This window comes from Phoenix dactylifera, unplaced genomic scaffold (genome assembly GCF_009389715.1).
Source record: "Phoenix dactylifera cultivar Barhee BC4 unplaced genomic scaffold, palm_55x_up_171113_PBpolish2nd_filt_p 001105F, whole genome shotgun sequence".
NCBI lineage: Eukaryota > Viridiplantae > Streptophyta > Magnoliopsida > Arecales > Arecaceae > Phoenix > Phoenix dactylifera.
Genome location: NW_024068451.1, coordinates 3,510 through 27,025, shown reverse-complemented (window position 1 = coordinate 27,025; position 23,516 = coordinate 3,510). Strand labels below are relative to the sequence as shown.

The window sequence follows — 23,516 nt, the reverse complement described above, 5'->3', positions numbered from 1 at the left end:
TCAACTTAAATTATGGGCACAAATCTAGAATAGGTCATATGTGGGAGAAGAGTAATCGGATATATCCACTCTTTTGATCACCAAATGCAGCAAGCAACAAGTTCATCCAAGGATATGAATCATCTCCAACAAGTTCGAGCACTCAATAGTTGTGAGAGATTTATCTTCCAGTGCTACGCGCACAAGAAATACCAGTTCTTAAATAGGATAGATATATGATGGTTAAATTATGGGGCGTTCGTTACTTTTCATTGAATAAACACTAACATAGCCAAATGAAAGATCAGAAGTTAATAGCCAGATAGAAGACAAATATTACTAGACCAAGTGAAAAGATTAACATATACCATTTCCTGCCATTTTTCCTCCAGTTCTTTCTCAGTAGATCTACAGTTCAATCTGGACTGGAAAATGGCATCTGGAGCTATTGGAGATTATTGTCATAAACATAAGAAAGAAGAAATGACCAGTGTTTGATAGCAAACTTACTCTGATAAAGACCATGGATTGCGAGCATATGCATATAATAAGAGATGGCTGCCATCACCTAAAAGAAATTTACCCAGTAAGGATTCATGTTAACAAACACAAATCATCATGAACATTCAAAGAAAGCCTCACCAACACAAATCTGCTGATAGGATGTAACAACAGATGACTGTTTTGGATCTACAACCAACAGATTTCTGTCAATATCTTCTATGTTAGACCAGAACTTCTGCAGCATCTGCAAATGTTGTGTATAATTGCGAAATCATGAAGGGTCGCTACAAAAGGATTGATTCCATAAGCTGAAGGCAAAGGTAAGAGCAGCCAGATGCAAAACAATCAGCCTATTGATATTGGAAGACCAAAAAGATTCTTCCATTGTCTCATTTCCGGGTTTAATGGAATTCATAGATATAGGAACAAGCCCCATCAAAAGGGAGTAAAAGAAAATCAAGATAGACAACAAAGAAACCAATCTGGAGCAATAAAATACATAACAAGCAAGAAAGGACAACTAATGATAGAGAATATCAGCATAACAAGAAAGAAAAATACATGCAACTATCACTTCCTAAGGTGCCTATTGTGCGGGCTAGGGCCAATCTGGAATTAGTCGAAGAACTCTGAAATCAGTCTATTTCCACTTCTCGACTCTTAAATTTTTCACTTCATCAATTCATTATATGAATTGGTATTCGGCGAGCATAGAGCAATCTTCTTTTGTAGGATTGGCAGTATTGCAGACTGGGAAATTGTCTGTGGCTGGGCGTGGTGGTCTGGACATCCAGAAGGTTACTGTATATTCACAGGGGATCTACTCATCGATGGAAGTATAAGCTCAAGAGGGAATCAAAGGACTGTCCTAAGGATGAGACAGTGGTAGTTCAAAATTATTTCATCTCCCCATAGATCAGAGAGATGGTGTTGATGGATTAGAATGAGGCCATGACTTAGATATTTTTGTCATATTTGAAACAATCTTATAATGGCGCACAAAATGCAAGGGATTTTAAGCAAAGAAGGCCAGTTGGAATATAATCCATGACTGAAAACGGGTAATAAAAGAGGTAAATAACATGATCTAAATGCTTTTTTTCCCTTTCTTTTAATGAAGTGGATGGATCAGACAAGTGTATTGTGGATAGATTATCAAATGACTTGATCTAATTGTTGAAAACACCAAAATTATATGGATAGAATGCAACGAGTATTCCTGCTGCTGATAAATTCAGCAGGGATATTCTAATAACACATTCTGCTAAATTTTACCGAACTTGAAGCGAGATAGATGCCAATAGAAGCATAGAAAAGGTGATTTACTGGGACAAATATATGGGAACTATTTCACTAGACTATATGAGACACATGAAAGTAGTTAAAAGGGAAAAAGAAAAGGATTAACGAGAATAGGTAAGGGTTCACCGCAGGGTAGGATAGAAGTAGGGGTGCAAATGGGTCGGGTCGGGTTGGGTCCTAGGTGACCCCGATCCGACCCGGTTTTTTGTTCAGGTCCCAATTTTGGACCCGGACCCGACCCGGTTGAAGATCGGGTTGGGTCGAGTCGGGTTCGGGTCGGGTTCGGGTCTGATTCGGGTCGGGTTCGGGTCCGATCGGATCTAATTTTTTGTGCTTTTGGGAAAAAATTTGGGCAAATCTAATTTGGTCATATCATAATTATGAGGTACTGGGTGACCCATGACTTGAAAGACTTGCAATTAAGCTCCAGTCAGAACAGATGACCCATGACTTACTAACTAAGTCGGTCTACAAGCCAAATTTCATATCACACTATTTTTTATCTGTATGACTGATTGGACGGAACTCGGTGTCTCCCAGCTCCCCTCTCACGAGGACAAAAAAAATCCCAGACCTTCTTCCAAAATCCAATTCCATTACAGAAAACTGGCACATGACCCATATTCAGTTGCAGTGTTCCCTCACTTTCTCCCTTCAAAAGTTAAAAGAAACAAAAACCAAAAAACAAAAGGAAAAAAAAAAAGGCAGCTACCGAGACACCAGAGGTCTCAACAGTGTAATAGATCGAGAGAGAATCCTGACGGGCCGACGTTCCTTTGGATTCTGTGAACCTATGCTTGTTGCTAACTTGCTATCCTCCCACACTGACCAACAGTACCACAACCCACGCCAAAAAAAAAAGAAAAAGAAAAAAAAAAAAGAAAAGACTTTCTTTTGCTTTTCCTCTCTCTCTCTCTCTCTCTTCGGGTCCATTCGGGTCGGGTCGGGTCCGTTTGGTAAACCCAGACCCGATCCAGAAAATGATTCGGGTCCAATTTTAGGACCCGACCCGGACCCGCGGGTCCTAAAATTCGGGTCGGGTCGGATCTACGCGGGTCGGGTCGGATCGGGTCACGGGTCGACCCGACCCATTTGCAGCCTTAGATAGAAGTGGGGAGGCGAAAGGTGGCGGGTCTCGGCGTCCACTTTGTTCCATTATGACACCCCTATAATCTAAATTTTTTTTCTTCTGGAAAACAAAAATTTAGATGAGGCAATTAAGTTTTAAAATAGTTGGCAAATTATTTTAAATAATAAACTTTAAATTTAGTTTTTTTTATGTAGAATGAAAAAAAAAGAAGTTAAATGTAGGACCTATTGTCGAGTAAAAAAAAAGCAAATTATATGATAAAAAATAAAATCTATGTGGCTGCTGGGATTCGAGCCCAGGTCTCCACGGCCACAACGTGGAATTCTTACCACTAAACTACAGCCACTTTGGTGTCAACTTGTGACTTCAATTAAACATATACAGAGGTTTTGTCGCTGCAGCACTCAAAAAGCGATTTGCTTTGATGCTACGTATACAAAATCATGTGAATTGTGCTTGGTTTTATTTTTTTTAAGAAAAATAAAAGGAAGGAGAAGGGTGGTGTGTTCCTACTTTAAGTGTGGCTGTCCTTAGTTCATGTCTGTACCAATAGCTAGTATGTTTCATAAATAAGGGCATATTTGAAAAATAAGATTATAGCTCAAAGCATCATGGATGTCCAACAAGAATTGTAGGAGCATGATGGACAATTACGATGCAGTGGATGAGCAAAAATAAAAAACAAAATTGACAAGAATTTTTTGCCAATCCCTAAGCCTAGCCACATACACCATTTCATTAGCTGAATGGCTGGGAGTGGATGCTTTCGCCATATGGATATTCGATTACCTAAACCTAATGGATATACATATTCGTTAAATTAGACCAAACTATAAGAAAGAACAAACATGTTTGATTAGCTAAACCTAATGGCTATGCATGTTTGTTAAATTAAACCAAAACTCATGCTTCTTGTAAATAGCTCGCATTAATAAATTTGAGGTAAGTGCTTTACTGTCTTCATTCTCCACATCGGAAAAAAAAAACAACAAAATTCCACCAAAGGGCAACTACTACGCACCACTGACACGTCGTTTAATGGTGACTGCTGGCCCCTATCCCGGAGTCAGGAACAACTGCCATAATGGGACGAACGCAAGCCCTCTCAATGGTGAAAAAATCGTCCAAATTTCTTGAGGGAGTACAAATCTAGGTACATATTTGGAAGCAAGTGCCAAGTCCTTTCTGCCATGGCTCCATGTTTGTTAAAGGACATGATAGTAACCCAACTAAAGTTACGATGCTTCAGCGGGATGATCCAAAGCTAGGGATCCTTGTACTGGTTTTGGTGGGCTACCGAACCGAGGCATTTAAAAAGAAAGAACTCGCCTCTATCTTTTCAGGGATTCTGGATGTTAGGTTACTGCCACGAGACATGCTCAGCCTGTTACTAAATCATCAGTTTGTTATGTTAAACATTGTTTTTTCGAGAAACAATATTTATGATCGCAACTCATATCCGTGAATGGCATCATTAAAAATTGTGGTCTGTCAGTTGAAACATGTAGAAAGCTGCTAATGAGGTTTGTGGGGACAATTATTTCCAATGCATATGTTCATACAAGTTAAAAGATTTTGTTACCTAGGCACGCAGTTGGTCAGAGTCGACTTCTTTGTGAAGAAACCAAGTAAATCAGGGTGGATTTTATGATGTTATCATACCAATTTCATGGTGAAAATACTTGTACTTAATTAATATGGCCAGAATATATTATATGTAGGCACTGAGTTGCTACAGTTATTGCATCAAGGGGCATCTTCATGTTACTAAAATTTGGTCGCCATAGATTTTGTTTGTTGTGGTGTAGGATGCAACGAAGTTTCACATTCGTAGAATTTAAGCCTTGTTGTACGGTTTGCTTTCATTGTACCAAGTCATTTATGTCGTGTGCTCCCGTGCCAACCATCCGCAGCTACGCCATTACCACCATGAGAAGACAAAACCAACCAAAGGCCCGACAAAGCAAAAGCTGCATGCAGCTGAGCTACCTCCTCCCCATCTTTATGATTATACCTCATGCCCCTCATCGAAGTGACAAAAAAGAAAAGGTTCCTTTCCCAACCCACCTCTCCTTCCAGTCCATATGAGACACCTACATCCACTCTCTCGCACCCCCACGCAAAAACAACACTCCAATCACCAGCGCATGCACCGGCCACCTTCCATCCTTCTAATATTATATGATTTCTAACATTATCCACAACTCAAGTATTGGGAGTTAGGGAACTAACGCAATCAACTTAGCATTAATTATCATGCAACCTAGGCGTTAAATATAGCCCGCGCGCAGGGCGGTCCTTGCTGTGTATTGGTTATTAATTTCATGCCACAACATAGTAGGCCAAGAGATTCAAAAAGTGACTCGAGAAACACACTAATAATATATAAGGCACCCAACATTATGACCTGGGGTTGAGGAGTTCTAGACTCATTGACAACCACCATGATAAGAGATCCAATGTATTTAAAAAGAATTTAATTCATTTGGATAGCATGAAGATCGCGTATATTTCAGATATATCAATCTGTAGTGTAACAGAAAATTAGAATTAATGTGTTAGTAAGTATCACGCAATCTCCATCTCAATGATAATATGGCCATGCATTACTGTCTCAACAAACAGCAAACCACCTTTGAGAAAGCTACTTATCTGGTATAGGCATTAATGGAGAAAGATCCAGTTTACAGACATTGAAACATATAATATACGAAGAAAGCCAAACATCTTTCTAAACCGAATCATCCGAGGAGCTTTGACCTTGGCCAGCCATGCCACGAGTCTACTTGTTATGGAGAGGATTCGAACCAGTTGGTACTGCCCTCTTCTCCTCCAAAGTAGCGTTGATAGAAGAGTAGTAAGTAGGAGAAGGAGAAGAAGATATCGAGCCGATCTCTTGAGCCAACGTGACGGATGCAGCGACAACGGAGACCAAGACCATCGTGAAGATGATGACTCTGCCGAGATTGCCCATCGGCGAGGATCCCTGAGTAGTCGATAAAAATGAGAGCTTGTTGGGGACTCACCTTTGCTGGTTATGGATTATAATGGTGGAGAGGAAGGGAGTACAAAGGAGAGGCAGAAGAGATAGTAAGAGCTCTGCCATCTCTAAAGGAACAGGAAAGAAGTTGGGGGGGGGAGGAGTAGTAAATGGACCGCCAGAAAGCTACCCCAGAGGCCTTTGATCGCTGACCGCATGAACATTTAGTGCTCATCTCTAAAGGGAACAAAAGGCTCCTCTTTTTGCACTCTTGTTAGCCCCACCAACTCTTAACTCTCTCTCTCTCTCTCTCTCTCTCTCTCTCTCTCTCTCTCTCTCTCTCTCTCTCTCTGTGTGTGTGTGTGTGTGTGTAGGGAGAGAGAGAGAGAGAGAGAGAGAGAGAGAGAGAGAGAGGGAGAGGGAGAGAGAGGGAGAGGGCTGCCTTCAAGAGAACGCGACCGGAAGATTTTCCAAAGGCTTCTCAAAGGGTCACAGAGATCTCTCATCTCATCCTCTGCTGTCTGTTTGCATATGATTCCTTTCTACAAGAATATATAGGTGGAGGATTAGCTGCTTGGGAGGAAGTAGGAAGTTGGTGCACTCGAGTACTTTAGCCACACACAGAAATTAAGGACAGGTGCAAAGGTTGCTGGTGGAGGCAGTACGGATATTTGTTAGTTTGCTGTGGTAATTGGAAGAAGGAAATGACCCTTTCGAGCTCTGAACACTGCAATCTTTAGAGTAGTGGAAAGTGGGACCTGCATGTGGATCATCAGGCCTTTGTTTCTACAAGTTCACTGAGTTCCCATTGTCCGGCGACGGTCTTTTTCTCTCTTTTTTTCCTTTTTTTTTTTTTTTTTTTTTTTAACTTCACACGCATAAGATGCAACTGACTAGTGCAACTACACCTAATGTTTGGGGTTGGGGCCGGGGGAAAGAAAGGGTACAAGAAATTTAGTGAAGATCAGATCCGCTAGGTGCAGGACATGACATTAAGAAGCAAATCCCAATAAACTAGCCGTTGTTGTCATAACTTCCAAACAGAAGAGTGGATTCTGAAATGTGAAAGAGCTCTCAGACATGGTAAGCTCATCCTTAGTTTACTGCCAGAGGCATCTATTCTTTTAAGGATTTAAAAACACCCCTTAGAGAAGCTACATATATTCTACGCCGCATGCAGCGGTGAACAGCTGCAGATCACAATCCTAGCGGATGAAACCAGCCCTTCCAGGGTCCATCCTAGTGCATTATGAGTTGCACCAAGCAAACTTGAGTCACTCCCAAAGATGAAAGTGTCAACCCCACAATGACTGCATATGAAAGTTAGAGCGCAGCAAAAACAAGTATTTTTTTTGAATCGATCTCTGAAGATCACAAGTCGATCTCTGAATATCACAATTCAATCTTTGAAGAAGTCAAGTCGACCCCAGAGTGGTCGTAGAAAGCATACAGATAAAAATAAAAGCCAGCCCTTTCGCGAGTCAGCCCTAGTAGATCACGAGTCGACCCTAAGCAAACTCAATCCAACCCTAAATGACTGCAGGTGAAAGACAGCGTAGCAAAAACAAGCATTTTCTTGAGTCGACATCTAAAAACTACGAGTTGACCTCTAAAGAAATTGAGTTGATCCTAAAATAGCTACAGACAGAAAATAAAAAGCAATAAAAACAAATCTTTTCATAAGTTGACCCTAGTATGTCATGAGTCGACCCTAATGGATCATGATTGACCCAAGCAAACTCGAGTCAATACCTCAAAGATAGACGAGTCGACCCATAAAGATCGCGAGTTGACCTCTGAAGAAGTCGAGTCGACCCCAGAATGCCCTAGAAAGAAAACAAAAAAAATGAAAAGCAACCTCTTCACGAGTCGATCCTATTAGATCATGAGTCGACCCCAAAAATAGACGCGCCAACCCTACAATGACTACATGCGACAAACAAAGTACTGCAAAAACAAGCAATTTTTTGAGTCGACACCTGAAGAAATATAGTCGACCCTTAAAGAAATGGAGTTGAACCCACATTAAGCATAAGCAAAAGACAGAGTATAGCAAAAATTGGCACTTTCTTGAGTCAACCCTTGAAGAAGTTGAGTCGACCTCAAAATGATTGCAGACAGAAAACAAAAAGCAATGAAAGCCAGCCCTTTCACCAGTCCATCTCTAAAAAAGCTAAATTGACCACAGAATGACCGCAGCTAGAATACATATGGCAAAGAAAGCCATCCCTTTCACTAGTCGACCTTAAGAAGAAGAGTAGATCCTTGAAGATCACGAGTTGACCTGTAAAGAAATCGAATCGACCCTAAAATAGCTACAAACAAAATTTAGATAGCAATAAAAACTTGCCCTTTTACGAGTCGACCCTAATGGATAACGACTCGACTCCGAACAAACTTGAGTCGACATCAACAATAAACGAATCGACCCCCAAATAACCAAAGGCGAATAGCAGAATGCAGCAAAAACAACGGACCCATGAAAAAAAAATCGACCAAAGATCATGAGTAAATTTTTGAAAATCTCAATAAATGAAAACCATGGGAACGAGATTTCTTCTCCAACCCATTTACCAGAAATGCAATAATTTTATTTTTCTACCATGCTCACCTTCCCCACGAGCAAGAGCTTGATTTTGAAAGAGATCCAGGATTAAATCCTTAGTTGCGGCATGTTTAAACCATATTATATTAAAAATATCACCAAATTATCTGATTGGTGCCAACATATCAATTTGCTCAGAGAAAAAAAAGGGTCCGGAACCAAGAATAAACGAAGCCATCCAACTAATACATGCTTCACAAAAAGAGGCAATGAACCACCAAAGTGGTAGCACGGTGGAAACGAAACTTTTTTTCCATACCAGTAGGCTCTACCACGAGTAAAAAAAATATGAGTAAAAAAAATTCTACGCGCTAAAGAAAGAGTGCCCAATCGGAGTTGCAACGCGAATGAGATTCTCCTCATCCCATCTTCCCTTTTCCTAGGCAAAAAAAAAAAAAAAAGAGGCAACGTTGCGGGTAGACTAATAAATGAACAAATTTTAGACAATGCTGACAAACAAAAATATTTTTGAAGGCGAAGGTTAACAAAAATATATTCCAAGCTCGGGTTTTTTCCGTCAAGCAAAAAATGAGCTCCCAATATGCTTAAATGCCGCACGTGCTAACATGCTGGAGTTAAGCACAAGTTGTCAAGAAGCCTAGCCCACGTAGTGCGGCCCATCAGAAGATGACCTCTTAGCAACTGATACAATATTCCAACACTATAAAATCATCAACTTATTCAGAAATATTGCCATGATGGTAATAATATTTGTTACACCAATAACTTCAATAGATTTAAGAAGGTAGCCACATCAATAACTAGTACAAACGGCATTACTAGTTACAGCCCCTAAATTACGAACAAAAAAAGATGACGGGCATTCAAAAATCATGAAAATTCCCCACTACCACAAGCATAACCATACACTTCAATTTCCCCAACAAACAGGCCTCTAAGAAACTATTACAACAAAGCCAGGTACACCAAGACCAGGTCATGGTCCGAATCGGTACAAGCCCTCACCCATTAAATGCCCATCCATGTACAGAGCAGCGGCGTTCTGGGGATGGTAACCATCCATCACAACAAACTGCATATCCTCCGTCGGCTTCCAATGCCGCTTCCTTTGGTTTATGAACCAGTTGTTAATCTGTTTCTGATCAAGGCCAGTCGATTCTGCCAGGGCCACCTTTTCTGACTCCTGCTCATCGTAATGCAATCATGTTTGCTTCCAGTAGTTAGGTATAACACAATTGTAAACGCAAGAAAAATCAGTACTCCCTATCAAGAAGATTGTTCAAGAAGAAAGATGATGTAATCTAGTTCAGCTTGCCAAGGATTACTCTTTATTGATACTGAAATGATGAACCTGGTTTCATGCTATCAAGAATATAATATATATATATATAAGTATATATGGAGAAAGGAGAGAGAGAGAGAGAGCCTACCGAGGGATATGGCCACTTATAATGCAGCTCCCACCAGCTAAGCAGCTTCTGCCGGGCCTCCTTCGGAAGCTTACCTTTCTTCTTCTTCTTGGACAGCTCCTGCCTCAGGCTGCTCAAGTACCCACTATACTTCTTCAGCAGATGGTGTTTCAGTTCCCTGTCTTCTGCTCGGGGATCAATCTCAGGAAGCTCCGTTTCGCCCCCACTGCCTTCTTGGTGATCCTCTTCAGAGGAACAAGCTCCACATTTATCATCTGGATGGTTCCAATGGAACAGAAACAACTTATTATTGAACATTTATAATGCACACCATCTTGTCATCAGTTTGTCAGTTTTTCCACCACAAGAAAGCATTATACAAAGTTTGATCGACCTCAACAAGTGATATATTCATCTCTCTCTCTCTCTCTCTCTCTCTCTCTCTCTCTCTCTCTCTCTCTCTATATATATATATATATATATATATATATATAAATATAAAATAAAGGAAACAAATTTACCAACAAAGGTCGTAGGGCTTGACAAAAAGGACTAAAATGGCCGAATGACTGCCATGTATCTCCAAAACAACATAATCCTAAAACATCTACAGATGATTTTGATAAAGGTAAGAAGTCCAGAATCTTTCATTCAAACAATCTCTTTTTATAATATTTGTGTTTTCATCAACTAGCACAAAATTGCTTAAAGAAGATCAGAGTGGCAGACATGCGCATATATACAAATTAATTCATTTTTCATCCATTTCCTCTCTTATTTCAGCCAACACAAATAAAAATTTTAGGAATCTTTTCCCCTTTTCGTGGAACTACAAATAAAAGTGTAGGACATCCATATATAGGCAGGTCAGTTGTCTTTGGAGATATTTTCATCAATTTCCATTTGTGGATCTTGAAGAAAAGTAGAAACAAGCACTATATTTATATCCCTCAAGGGTAAAACAAGACTCATAAATTAACAGAGAAGCAAAGTTGAACCAAGCCAACATGCAAGTGTTTGAGGTTTTCTACCCCAAAAAGGTTTATCACTGTGCCTCATCATCCCCTAAATAGACTAGCACGCCTCAACTTGCACAAAATTCTAGTTCAACAATTATAGTTAAGGATATTACATATGTAGGTCTCAATTTAGTGGTCACACATCATCCAGATATTGATTTGAAGATCAGCCAAGTACTAATAATTTCGTTCTTCATTCTAGATGTATGCATAGTCCTTATCATTTAAAGACATCTACATCAATCCTATTCTCTCCCACTATTTATTTCCCATGACACTAAACCTCAAATGTAATCCTCAACAAAAAAATATTATTTACATATTTATCATATTCTCGCATTTCAAGTATTTCGACTTCCAGCGAGATAAAAGCAAAATGGTTCACTTGATCATGCTTGCAATGAACTCCAAGGACAATTCATTTGGTCCAACATATTGATTTACCATATTTATCCAAACGATTCACCCTTTGCTTTGCAATCGTATTTGCGATAAAGCATCACCTTTATAGACCCCCAAAACCATTGAAGATCATATTTTTTTTAAAAGAAAAAACCCTAAAACACTTGGTTAATCCTCGTAAAAACATTTCTTCAGGAATAGTGCAGGGATGCCACTGCCTAGGTTTTGAACCAAAGAACTCCGATGCTAACCTACTGAACTAAGTTCGGTAGGCTATCTTCAAGAGCACCTAGTCAAGTTCCACATCCTCGTAATAAATAAACCTGCAACTCTATTTTACATCCATACAATCAGCCTTCTAGTTTTTATCACTATTTAAGAATCTTTTCATAGCTTTGAAACTCAACTTTTTTCCCCATCCATAAATGCTTAATTTAGTTGCACCAATTTTCATGTTTCAGGTTTAAATGATCGTACACACCTTCAAAAGACAAAACTATCCTTATTTTACCCATCATTGTGAGCTTAAATGCTGCCCTGTTGTTTCCTAGAAAGTTTCAGCATTATAGGACTTTTAAAGTTTCATCTGCTACATAGTTAGGAGTATGCAATGTGTGCAATTCAAATAAATGGAAAAATATATAGTGCCAAGAAAAACAAGTATAATTCCCTCAAGGATACATCCTGTGACAAAATTTAGCTACTAAATGATGATATTTCTAATATCTTAAAAAATTATCTTTTTTAGGTATATTAATCTTTCTGTTATATTAGTTTTCCAACCTTTAGCTCTCTCCTAACTATAGTAGGGAATGTTCATTACCTACAAGGGGGGCAGGGCATCTTGGAGGAGACACCTTCGTGCCTCAATCTATGCCTCGCAACCCTAAGGATTTTACAAACAAGGCAGAGCCCTGAGGGTTGAGATATGATTACAGCAACAGAAATATGCTTCCCATTCTTATATCCATCATACTTTGATTTACTATTCATGAGTTGCAGGTGTTGGCGAGAGGATTGTGGTGTTCTCAAGATTGCCACCTGCAAAATCCAGAAGACGTTGTTCTGCAGGTATATTGCCTTAGCCTGTTAGCAAACTCAAACATTGAGGGAGGGCACAGCACCTCGAAAAAACCATCCACGTTCTTGAAAGCCTACAACATCTAACTCATATTCTCATATCCCACTTCATCCATTAGATACCTTGCAGTCATCTTGGTAGCCATATTCCATGGTGAAAAAACACCTTAGGATCAGCCTGTACCTTTCAGACATACTTAGGCTTAATTCCACTTTCCTCTTTAAATCATATCTTGGCTTGCTCTTAAGATACATATTAATAGGAAATTACGATCTGCAAACCTCGAGATTCATGGTGAAAAAACACCATAGGATTAGCCTGTAACTTTCAGCTTTGCATGCACATGTTTGCAATAGGGTAATTAACATGGTTAGCTCCTTAACCTAGAAATCATGCTTTGCTATTATAATCTGTATGTTTAACATCTATTCATAGAAGCTAATTAGATCACGAGATTTAGACAAAGCCAAGCAACAAGCTATGCCAAAGTGTTAAGCTAGACAGATCCTTTCAGCGCAGCAGGCAAACCTCAGTCACCAACTAAATTGCTTTTCAGATGAAGATACCATGTTTGCAAAACCTCAAATATGCAATGTCTGACAAAATGTTCAAGGAGTCAAAGATAAAGCTAAAGCTCCATCGCAGCATTTAATAGATGTCTATCGTGAGTCAAACCTGCCATGCCATGGTCCAGCTGCAACCATGGCTCACCGCTAATTATAACTTTTATATCTTCAAGGTCCATGATCTTCACCTCAATCAAAGTATATTTTTATGATTACCGAATTCTTAATGAGGGTCTGAAAATGCAAATGAGTTGTGCCCGTACATTCAGTTATTTAAAAGCAATGCAGATAAATTGCTAAGAGAATGGTAATGTGAAAATTGCCATGACTCGCTATAGGAATCCCTGGCATTGATGGCGCTTTTTAAGTCACTTGCGACTCTCAAAAGCGTCACATGATTATGCCCCGACACTTTAAGAAGCATCGAAAAAGTGTTGGCAATGCAAACATGAAAAACCAAATTCATGATGCCTTTTGGTTCGCGTCGTGCGTTAATCATAACGGCATTTTTAATTGTCGCTAATCGATGACGTTTTTAACATGCGTAGGCAAGTGAAGCGCCTGGACAAGGCTTCCGAAGATGCTTTGGTGCATCACAAATTAGCACTGCTAATTTGGGGATGAGGCAGAGGAGGGGGATGAGGAGGAGAAAATTGAGGTTTGGATTTAGGGTTTGGATTGGGGCAAGGGGATCGAAAATGTAGGAGGAGTTTTGGTGTCCGACAACGCTCATTATCATCGTCCTCTTCATGAAATTTAACGACACTAATAACACTAGCCAGAAAAGCGTCATGGGAGGCCAGTTTAAAATTTCCGCTGCTTATAAGCATCGCTAATCTTTGACGCTTCTTAAAAATGTCGAGAGATTTTGGCACGCTCGGGAGCTGCCGACGCTTTCTACAAGCATCAACAGCTTAGTATTGGCTTTCCATCTTTTTCTTGTGGTGACTAGCATCATGCAATCATGCCCTAACGCGTCAGCAATGGAAGAGAAAATCAGGTCTTAGAACCTGTATGCATACGATGTCCAAGCATGCAAAACATGCAAACCGTGAGGTAAACTAGCTGACTAGCAAAGCATGCATGTGTCCAGTCCATTGTGAGCATGGGTGCATATAGCCAGAGGTGGCACTTTGATGCTATTATTCACATACAACAATGTTGAATATAGTTACACTAAAGAACCAGAAGAATATGGAGAGTGGATGATATGGAAGGTGTTCACATTTACTTGACTATTTAAACCGAATGCTAGTCAAACTTAAATAATAAAATCACACATCACAAACAGCTAGAAAAGGCATAACCATGGCCACGAAAAGGCATCAAATGACCAATGAACAATTTTAAGTGATCCAAGAGGATAATCGGACTCGATTTGGACTACTTTGGCTACTATGGGTTGAGCTAGACGAAATCCAGGAGCGAGTTTTGCCACATCCAAAAGCTAAATCGCATACAAAACTTCCGAAGGTCATGACATACAATGCCCAATTGAAATAATCTTTACTAGAATTGGATAACTTTTAATGTTCTACGATATAGTGCCAACCCCTAAAGGGTTGAAATGGGCTGAATTTCCATCTTTTGGGAAATGAAATAGGCTGGTCAAACAAAATTTGACCAAACATATCTACTAAGCTGTAAAAAATCAGTCCGAGCAACAGAAGACAAAGTCAATGTAGAACTTGTAGAATTTTAAATTTTTTTATTTCTAATAATTATTTTATTTTTTAAAAGCTAATCCTATTATGCAAGAATGGGAATTATGCAAGAACGGATCTCACTACAATTACTATAAATAGAGGCTATCTGCCTCAATTTTAATTCATCAATTGAATCATTTATTGGTCATAGATGAAAGAAAAAAAAAAGTGAACTCTACTTCTGGCAATTTTTCATCTTTTCCTAAATTTATTTTGAAAGATTCTAGCTGTGCGGGTTGAGGAAAAATTCTCTCCCCTATTGGATCATTAAACCTTAAACAAACCACCAAAATATAGTACACGACACAGGATAAAAAATATATAAACAATATAAGTTTAACGAAAAAAAGGATAAAAAGACAAATGGATAGAACAAAGCAACAAGACAATATATAGAGCATCTTGGCTGATTCTTTACATTTCAATTTGTTCAAAAATAGGATATATCTTTTCCTTTTAAAACAATCTACAGAAGAAGAAAGAATTGAAAAATTGTTACTTCTAGTTAGAGCATACTGTACTGTCTGAAAAAAATACTGCAGAGCAATATACACAGAACACTTTAATAAATGTCTTTGGTCGAGGTCCCTTCTATGAAGGCAAGCTGACAGCATGTCAAATATGCAAACAAGAGACATTTATGACATTAACAAAATTTGCTTTGGCTAAACATATTGAAAGTATGCCTAGCTCATCCTACTAAAGATCCTCCAAGGGAGAAAAGTGCAATACGAATTCTCCATAATTTTGAAGAAACCTAATAATTGTCACATTATCTCCACTTTTCAAGGAAAATGCACTCGTTAAGTTCAGTGTAATGCAAATGAATTTGGAGAAGTACCAGAAATACAAGATGCATTTTTTGATTATTTTAAACAAATGATTGTATGGCTACCATGAGATTCGTGCTCAAGACCAGCACAAGAACCGTAAATATGACAATGCATTGCTACATAATGTTTAATATCCTACGTCAGTTCCAGAACTCCAACTTACATTAACTGCAGTCATTAACACAGTCCAGATATCATAAATTCAGTGTGTGACAAAAAACTTCAAAACAAGGCAAGATTACAAGCATTACTTAATCACTCATTAATTGCTGAACAAATGTTAGGTGCAGTTGAGTCATGAGCAAATTTTCAAAATCTTGCACTAGCTAGCATAAGTAGCTTCATAGCTACAAGAAACAACCATTCAGTTTTAAGCTTTCTTTTATAATACCCTTCAAGTATTTGAACTTCGCAATCTACCCCACATGATCAAGAATATGCAAAATCTATCTAATATTCAAGTGGGAAGCCAACACCAAGACTATGTCCGTCGCCAAAGTCAGTTGTACTGAAAGGACAGCAACTTATAATTCGTGCATCCAATGTTCTTTCTGGTATTGCTACATGCCCCATTACCCTAGAGAGGGAAGGGGAGCATAAAGTGTAAGATGGAATTAATAACATAATAAATAGATAAACAAGGGAAGTGATACAACGATTATTCCCGAGACTTTGGAACCCCGAGATAGCACTTGTCCACAACGGAAAAGGCAAATTTTTTAAGACCAAAATCTGTCTTGTCATCTCCCTCCTCTCTAAATATTTTCACATTAAGACTGCTTGTACATGTATAGATGCCCTCCAAGCCCCTTTCGTTTTCCTCCTCTCTCCCCTCATAATAAACACAATATACAGTGGAACGGAAATGATAGCTACTATAGCCTCGCGAGACAGCCAGAGAAAGCCTTCCTTCCCCTTTATATGTCCCGTTACTATATAGGATACATCCATATAGAAGGATCGCTTAAAAAACAAAGAATTATAATACATCTAAAGATATAGGGAGAGAGTAATAGTAGTAATATCCACTTTTTTTTTCTTTTTGAGAAAGAGAACGGTGTGGACAATTATAACGAAAGAAGAAGCAAGCAAGAAGCCGGTCAAGATTTTCTGTTTACGGGCTCGCGTGAAAGAAGGGTGTCTTCGCTCATAAATATGCAACGTACTTGGCGTACTGGCATACGGCCGTACGCCTCGGCGTTGCACTGTTGCAGTCCAAGCGTCCGAAACCCTAACACCACACCACCACTCCTCTTTTCCAGATGGATTAACAGCCCATATGGAGGAGAAAATATAAGCCAAGAAACTTACCTTCTATCCCAATACCCAATGGCTTAATTGTTCACGATGCTAAAATGTTGATCAATTATAAAAATTTAACATATTTAGTGCTAGCTAGCCAGTAGAATCACAAATTTAACCAGTACCAGTGGGGGTTTACCAGTGAGGATGCAGAAGGATCCATTGGTGAGGGAGTTGAGCTGCGACTCAAACCTCCTGATAAAATCCATCGCCTCCTCCATTGGCCTTGTTAGTTCCTCCCTATACTTCACTAGCATATGGTAGTATGCCTCCTGTCACGATTCAAAAAATTGCAAAATATTAACCAATTTGGATCTTCAAACTAAAATTCAAAACAACCAATTGGTTCAGCAACAAGTTTGAGTGGTTGTAAGAAAATAAGTACCATGAATTGGTCGAGCTCGGGGTCGGCCGGCTGGTCCCGGCAGCCCACGTGGGCCCGCTGCCTCACTTCAAACTCCCTCGCCACTGCCGAGAGCCGGTCCGCCACCTCCGGCGGAGCTCCGACCTGTTAACAAACATGTATGTTATTATTACCTGCTATAAACGTTAACATGAAAAGGAGGTCGTGAGAGATTTCGAAAACCTTTTGGCAGTCCATGTAGGCTTTGAGGAGGTTGGAATAATGGGGGTGGGAGATGATTCGGGCCTTCATGGCGTCCACGTCAGTAGGTCTGGTGACCGGGTAGAGGTGGGAGGAGGAAGAGGAGGCGGCCTCGGGTTTGGGGGGGTGGAGGTGGGGAAAAGTGTTCGCCTTTGGGTTTGTGCCAGAGTAGATGGAAATGGAGGCAGTGGTGGGGGGTGCAACCAGTACAGTGGTTGGGGTGGTGGTGGTGGTGGTTGAGGCTGTGACCACGGAGGAGGGTGCGTACATGAAGCGCCCCCCTCTGGGGTTGGCCCCCGTCTGGGACAACTCCTCCATCCCTCCCCCAGCTACCAGACGCTCCAGACCTCCCAAAGTATATCAACGAAATAAAGAAAAAGTACAAGAAACGACTGCTAGAGAAGAGAGGAGTGCGGGGGAAAGTAGCAAGAGAGGAGATGGTGGAAGAGAAACCTTTAGACGGAATTATATATCATCCGACGGAGAGGAGATGAGAGAGCCGGAAGAAGATGGGATGGATGGCAACCACCACCAAAAGAGAGAGACAGAGACAGAGAGAGGGAGAGAGAGAGAGGGGAAAGGCATAATATCTGGTGGCTTTCTTTTCCGATGTCAAATCATCTAGACAGGAGCAGTTTTTTTTTTTTTTTGTTTTTTTTTGCAGTGGCGGTAGAGATGTAACTCAAAGCCTCAACTGAAAAAAATTTACCCCCAGAATCCACAAGAATACGAGAGAAGTGATGGGGACGAGAGAGAAAGTGACTTCCATTGGGGAAATGGCTTGGAGATACACCGGACCAATACTAGTTGTTGTATAAGATATAATAAATATATAATATTTGTCACGACGCACTCACAAGTCTCACACCATGCCTTATTTTAATTCCTATGCGATCGTGACTGTACGTATATATATATATATATATATATGATCAACTATATTCTCTTTCTTAATATGTTTTCAGTCGAGTCCTCGGAGAGCTGGAATGGCCGGCGGGCACCGGCAAGCCATCGCCAGTTCCCCACTGCGACAAGACCGCTTGCTTGTGGCCCATCGAGAGGGTTGTTAAAGGTTGAAAAAAACTGTGCAACTCTTTTCAACAAATATATATATTATTGCCAGCTTACGGCGTCTAATTGTGGTTTTTGTCTTCACGGCATCTTGTAAGCATCGGAACGGATGAAGCGAGAACCTTAGATGAGATGGAGGGATGGTGATGTAGAAAGCCGGGGCATCTTTGGAATAAAGCTGAATACATAGGGATGGGAAAGATGCTACCAGTTAAGGGGCGTATTGGAAAAATACGACTACTTCGTCCATTTGGGAGTCTGCATGATAAAAGACTTATCCTTTACGGTGGTTCCTTGGTCCATTTTTTCGGTTTCTCGCCCTGAGCACGGCTTGCTGTGCCGCACTAGCTTGCGCTGTTTTCTTACGAGCAATTTGGACCGATGAGGAAAAGCAACTTCATGCAGCGGCCTACGATGTTTTCAGTTCTACACTGTCACAATGCGTGTTCGGAAGGATGAGGGATTTGTTACCTCGCTGAATTAAAAAAAAAAAAAACTAAAATGATAACAAATTAATTATTACAATAATCTTGTTGAAAATTGCAGTGAAAATGCCACCATCCATATTTGATAATCTCTCCCATCCAAAAGGGAATGATAACTGGATAGGTAGAAGTGTCATAACACTTTACGGCTCGTTTGGTTCGCATGAAGCATTTTTTCTTTTATAAATATGATTTCTGAAAAGAAGATTTCTGAAAAAAATATACCTGAAAAAATACTTTTGGTATGTTTGGTTGACCATAAGAAAGTGATAAATTTCCAAAATGCTTATATTTGGTTGACCATTCACTTCCTGAAAAAGTTATGTATAATTTCTATTAACCCTTAAGAAAACTTAGATTTTTAATGCCTTTTTAATGGTGAAAGATCTTTTTGGAAAAAAAATAAAAATATTTTGATTTCTGGCTTATGAGAAAGTAACTTTCCTATGTTTCTCATGGAAAAAACTTTTCCATGAAACGTGAAAATCATATTCCTATGGGAATACAACTTTTTCGTTTCTCTCCTTTAAAAACTCCAACCAAACAAGAGGCATTTTTTTTATTTTTCCGTTGACCACACTTTTTTTTCTTATTTTTCCGCAAACCAAACGAGCTCTTAATGACAATCATATTACATAAATGTTCAGATGTATATTGTATTGATGGATGACCAACTAGAAAAAATCAGGATTTAAAGTGTAAAAAAATTGAAAAGAAAAACATTTCAATACCTAATCCAAGATACCAGTCTTGAGATTTACTAATATTTTCATACTGCACTAGCTAACATCATGCACCAACCATATATATCCATACACACACACACACACACATATATATATATATATAGATAGATAGATATTCAGAATGCCAAGATTTTAATAGATACACTATATGAGTAGGTGAATGATACAAATTTATATCTTGATCAATATATCAGCTGAAATGAAACCTTAAAAACAAACAATCTTGTGCAAATATTTTGAATACATTGGTAAAGTATCATAATGCTTGCATATTGAAACTTTACAAAAAAGAGAACAAGTGCAGAACTAATATTAACATTCCAAGTTATAATTAAATATATATAATTTTTATGACGATCGGGAACATTAAAATTGCAATGTCAAAGTGTTTTAAGTGCACGAGTAGCATTATGTGTATCCTTTTCTCTTTTGATGATGGATTTTCTTTTCCAAGCCATCAATAAAAATCATCTCTGGTTAGGTAATCTAATGAAGAAATTGCAACCACATCATTTTTATGTCTAGAAATCAGGGTGGCTCTCTTGCCTATTATTTAAATGGATAATTAATAGCAGATCTCAAAGTGCAGTCCCATCTATTTAATCATCTTCTTACAAAGAAGTTTTTCTAAGAAATAAAACTAAAGGATGAAGTAGACAACTATGCTAAAATTATGGCTAGTTATATCTAGAATGCTAGTTGATAGATCAAGAAAATATTTTTAAAAAAATGCAGACTAGAATAACAAGTCTTTAGCAAAAGATTTAAAGATTAGGCATTGCAATTTGCAAAGTGCATTAAAAAATGCCTGCATCATATATAGTTACATTGGTATTCATAAGGGGAGGTAGAAGAAGCTCGGTCATTTGGTCATCATGTTATGTCTAACCTTACATTACCTAACACTTAATGTTTGTTACGCGCATCCTGAGGCTAGTCTTTTGTGCACAAATATGTCTAGTTGCAAGGATTTCGTGCCTACTTTTGTACAGAGTTCTATTTTTTCTCTACAAATGGTTGAACTTGGTCAAGACTAGTAACTCAGCATAGAATAATCATCACAATTGAGGGAGCATAAATAAACTGTCTAATCAACAAGGACTAAACAGTAAAGTACGTCAATCCAAAGAGATAGATTTTGACTTCTTTTTAGACGTAATCGATGATGATAATACGTACCCACGGTAGATTAATCACATGAGAGCTTCAGCAAGAAAACAAAACGCCCATCCGAAAGTATCGCTTGTAGATTGCTTGGAAACTTACCGGCGAAGATAGGATCCATCAACTAATTTAGCAGTTCACATCAAATACGTGCAAGGCTATCCACATAAGTGAAAATAGTAGAAGAAGCTCCTTTAAGAAGATCTAATAGAGCGATCAAAGTTTTTGCCACCTTACTCATCATGCGAATCACCATAAGACTCACGAAATATTGGCGAGCCTCTTCACATTATTAAACCAAACTTCAAACGAGCGATCATGCTCATACACGGTCACTGTATTCAACCTTTTGTTTTCTCCTTTCGTCAGCTGCAGAGTCTAAAACAATATAGAAATCTAACAGCAAATATGAAACTTTTCATTGGACCTAATCTTTAGCGAACAGGACCATGGCTGATACTACCTTTCAGCGCTGAATCTAGCTAACGGGAGAGCGACACAACGCTTCCGTAAAATTTGTGCAGGATTTGTCTCACCAGATCACAGCTCTTTTTCTGTCTCTGTCCCCATGACACGTGCTCCTGCGACCTAGTCCGAGTACTGGTCCTCGCCTAGGGTGGCTAAAACTCCGAGGAAACTGGTAAAGAGTGTAAAAGCGAATGAACAGGACAAGCACAGACTGACCGAGGTACGAATATTTGTTCAACGGTAAACAGTGATAGGTAGCATACTGGGCGGGCCCAAACCCAAACTCTCAGGCCTTTTTTATTTCCATGAGTTTTATTTTGGTAGAAAAGCAGGATGGCTGCAGGAGGAGGAGGAGGAGGAGGAGGAGGGGAGAGGAGAGAGAAGGGAACGAGGAAAAAGCTGCGGGGCTCAGAAAGAGCTCGACTGGTCTAATTATTAGATGGACGAGATCAAATGGACCATTCGCCATAAAACATTTTCATATTTATATAATTTAAGATCGAGTTAAAAGTGCCGGTTTTGCACCGTACATGTGTCTGATATATGAGTCTTGGTCCGTGTAATAATTTCTGGGAAGACTGAGGTGGATGGGGCTGGGGCCCGCGGCCATAATGCCCCCCGAGACTCTCGCGCTCTCCTTCCGGCAGCGGAGCCCACTCACAGCTTTGCGGGGTGACACGACGTTTCCACGCTGACAGGCACCCATCGCGTCATTCCACCCATGGTCGCCATTTCCCTATGCAATATTTAAAGCAAAACCCCATCCTGATCCCATCCCCACCTTGATCCCTCCCTCCCTGATACGAAACCATGGAAGTGAGAATAATCTCCAGTGATGTGTTCCTTTGTTCGACACGCGTTAAGTTAAAGGTATTCTTGGCGTTTGTATAAGCTGCTAAGCTCATCTGCATTGGGCGATGCAGGTTCCACTAACGCTGCAAGCTTGATTTGACGCACAGCATATTATCGTCCCAAGCTCAAGATATCTACCGTAGTATCTGCCATCACTAATCGACGAGTTGTATTGAGAGGCTCATAAATCAATATTTTAGTGGTGACCTTTTTTTTAAGAAAAGGGAAAGAGAAAGCATGCGCTAAGTTCATTAAGAAATGGAGGTACGGAAGATGCGAGGGATCAAAAGGTTGCTTAAGGTTTCACGCATGAGCAAAACATTGAATAGACCGTGTTGTGGTTCAAATTTAGCCCGAGGATGACAACGTCGAAGAAGTCGAAGAAGCTGCCAGAGGGTGAAGAAAAAAGATGAGCTACCTCCCATGCGGTAGCAAATCTGCATAAAATTTTACCGATAGTTTCAATAAGAATCCTCCGGTGATCAAGCTAGAATAAATTTCGGATAGATTTTCAGAAGAAGTTCCTCTTTACGTTATCTTACGGGGCTATTTATAGTTCCTGTAGACATGTCCAGGTGACGGAGGTATGGCCCATTTCATCATGAGAGAGAGTAGCTTTAAGCCAGATAGCATATAGCTGGGGCTGCTTATGGCGCGCAGTGCAGTTCGTCCTTGCGAATGGTAAGTCATTGACAGTCGTAGCAGGGGACAGCCGGAATAGCATGGCGTTGTCCTCGACTGTCGTAGGCCAGTAGGTAAAGCATGGCGCGACGATATTGCAATATACGACCACGTAGGTGGGCGTAAGCGAGATAGAGCTCGATGAGAGGTCGCATCATATACTCGGCGAGATCGGCTTGACGGGTACTGAGGCTAGCCCGGCATCCCTGATTCCGAGATGCGCTCGATAGAGCGTCCCGAGCTCGGAGGTCGGGCCATGTCATTGGATAAGGCACCCCGAGCTCGGTCGGGGTGCGTCGGTGAATATAGAGGCGCCCTGAGCTTGGCCAGAGCGTGTTGTTTATGGAAGATACTGGAGCAGCTCGATGGAAAGCAAGGTATTGTCTGCTTTGGGAGAATACGCACGTGCTTAACATCGTGCGCGTCTCGTGCACGACAATTTTTTCCTCGCGGCTTTGTCCCACGAGGGGCACCTTGCTATGGGCATCGGAGAAGGTCGGCGCAAATTGTAGCAGTGGAGAGACCCGTCCAAGGTCGATTGAGCCCTTGACGAAGTTCGAGCTCGGAATGACTCTTGGCGAGACCGAGGTTCGGCTCAACTAGTGTTGGAGTCTATTTGGCTGAAATTGGGTGGTCCAACTGTAGCGAACAGGACGATCCATTTTGCCCCCATCAGGTGGAAAGATTGTTGTTAGGGTAATTAATA

At 40.1% G+C, this 23,516-nt stretch overlaps 1 protein-coding gene and 1 non-coding gene across 3 annotated transcripts; both read right to left on the bottom strand.

The window, feature by feature from the left end:
• Positions 1 to 3,149: 3,149 nt before the first annotated feature.
• Positions 3,150 to 3,221, bottom strand: TRNAH-GUG. Its single transcript has one exon. It is a non-coding gene; the product is annotated as a tRNA-His (tRNA).
• A 5,903-nt stretch (positions 3,222 to 9,124) lies between these two features.
• On the bottom strand, positions 9,125 to 17,909 carry LOC103707639 (homeotic protein knotted-1-like). Of its 2 annotated transcripts, XM_039121519.1 has the most exons (6): positions 17,797 to 17,901; positions 17,326 to 17,690; positions 17,125 to 17,247; positions 16,879 to 17,011; positions 9,852 to 10,105; positions 9,125 to 9,604 (listed from the first exon to the last, which is right to left on the bottom strand). In XM_039121519.1, the coding sequence occupies exons 2-6, from the start codon at positions 17,659 to 17,661 to the stop codon at positions 9,398 to 9,400; spliced, it is 1,053 nt and encodes a 350-aa protein (XP_038977447.1). In that variant the 5' UTR covers positions 17,662 to 17,690; positions 17,797 to 17,901; the 3' UTR covers positions 9,125 to 9,397. The 2 variants fall into 2 exon arrangements, with proteins under 2 accessions (XP_038977447.1, XP_008790432.1); XM_008792210.3 differs by having other exon boundaries at positions 17,326 to 17,909.
• Positions 17,910 to 23,516: the final 5,607 nt, after the last annotated feature.

What these genes read in the sequence shown, in the direction of transcription:
- LOC103707639 (XM_008792210.3), bottom strand. Translation starts at nt 17,661, where the DNA reads ATGGAGGAGTTGTCCCAGACGGGGGCCAACCCCAGAGGGGGGCGCTTC. An exon ending in CCGAGCTCGACCAATTCATG is followed by an intron (nt 17,012 to 17,124) that starts GTACTTATTTTC and finishes GAATCGTGACAG; the next exon opens with GAGGCATACTACCATATGCT. An exon ending in ATAAGTGGCCATATCCCTCG is followed by an intron (nt 9,605 to 9,851) that starts GTAGGCTCTCTC and finishes TACGATGAGCAG; the next exon opens with GAGTCAGAAAAGGTGGCCCT.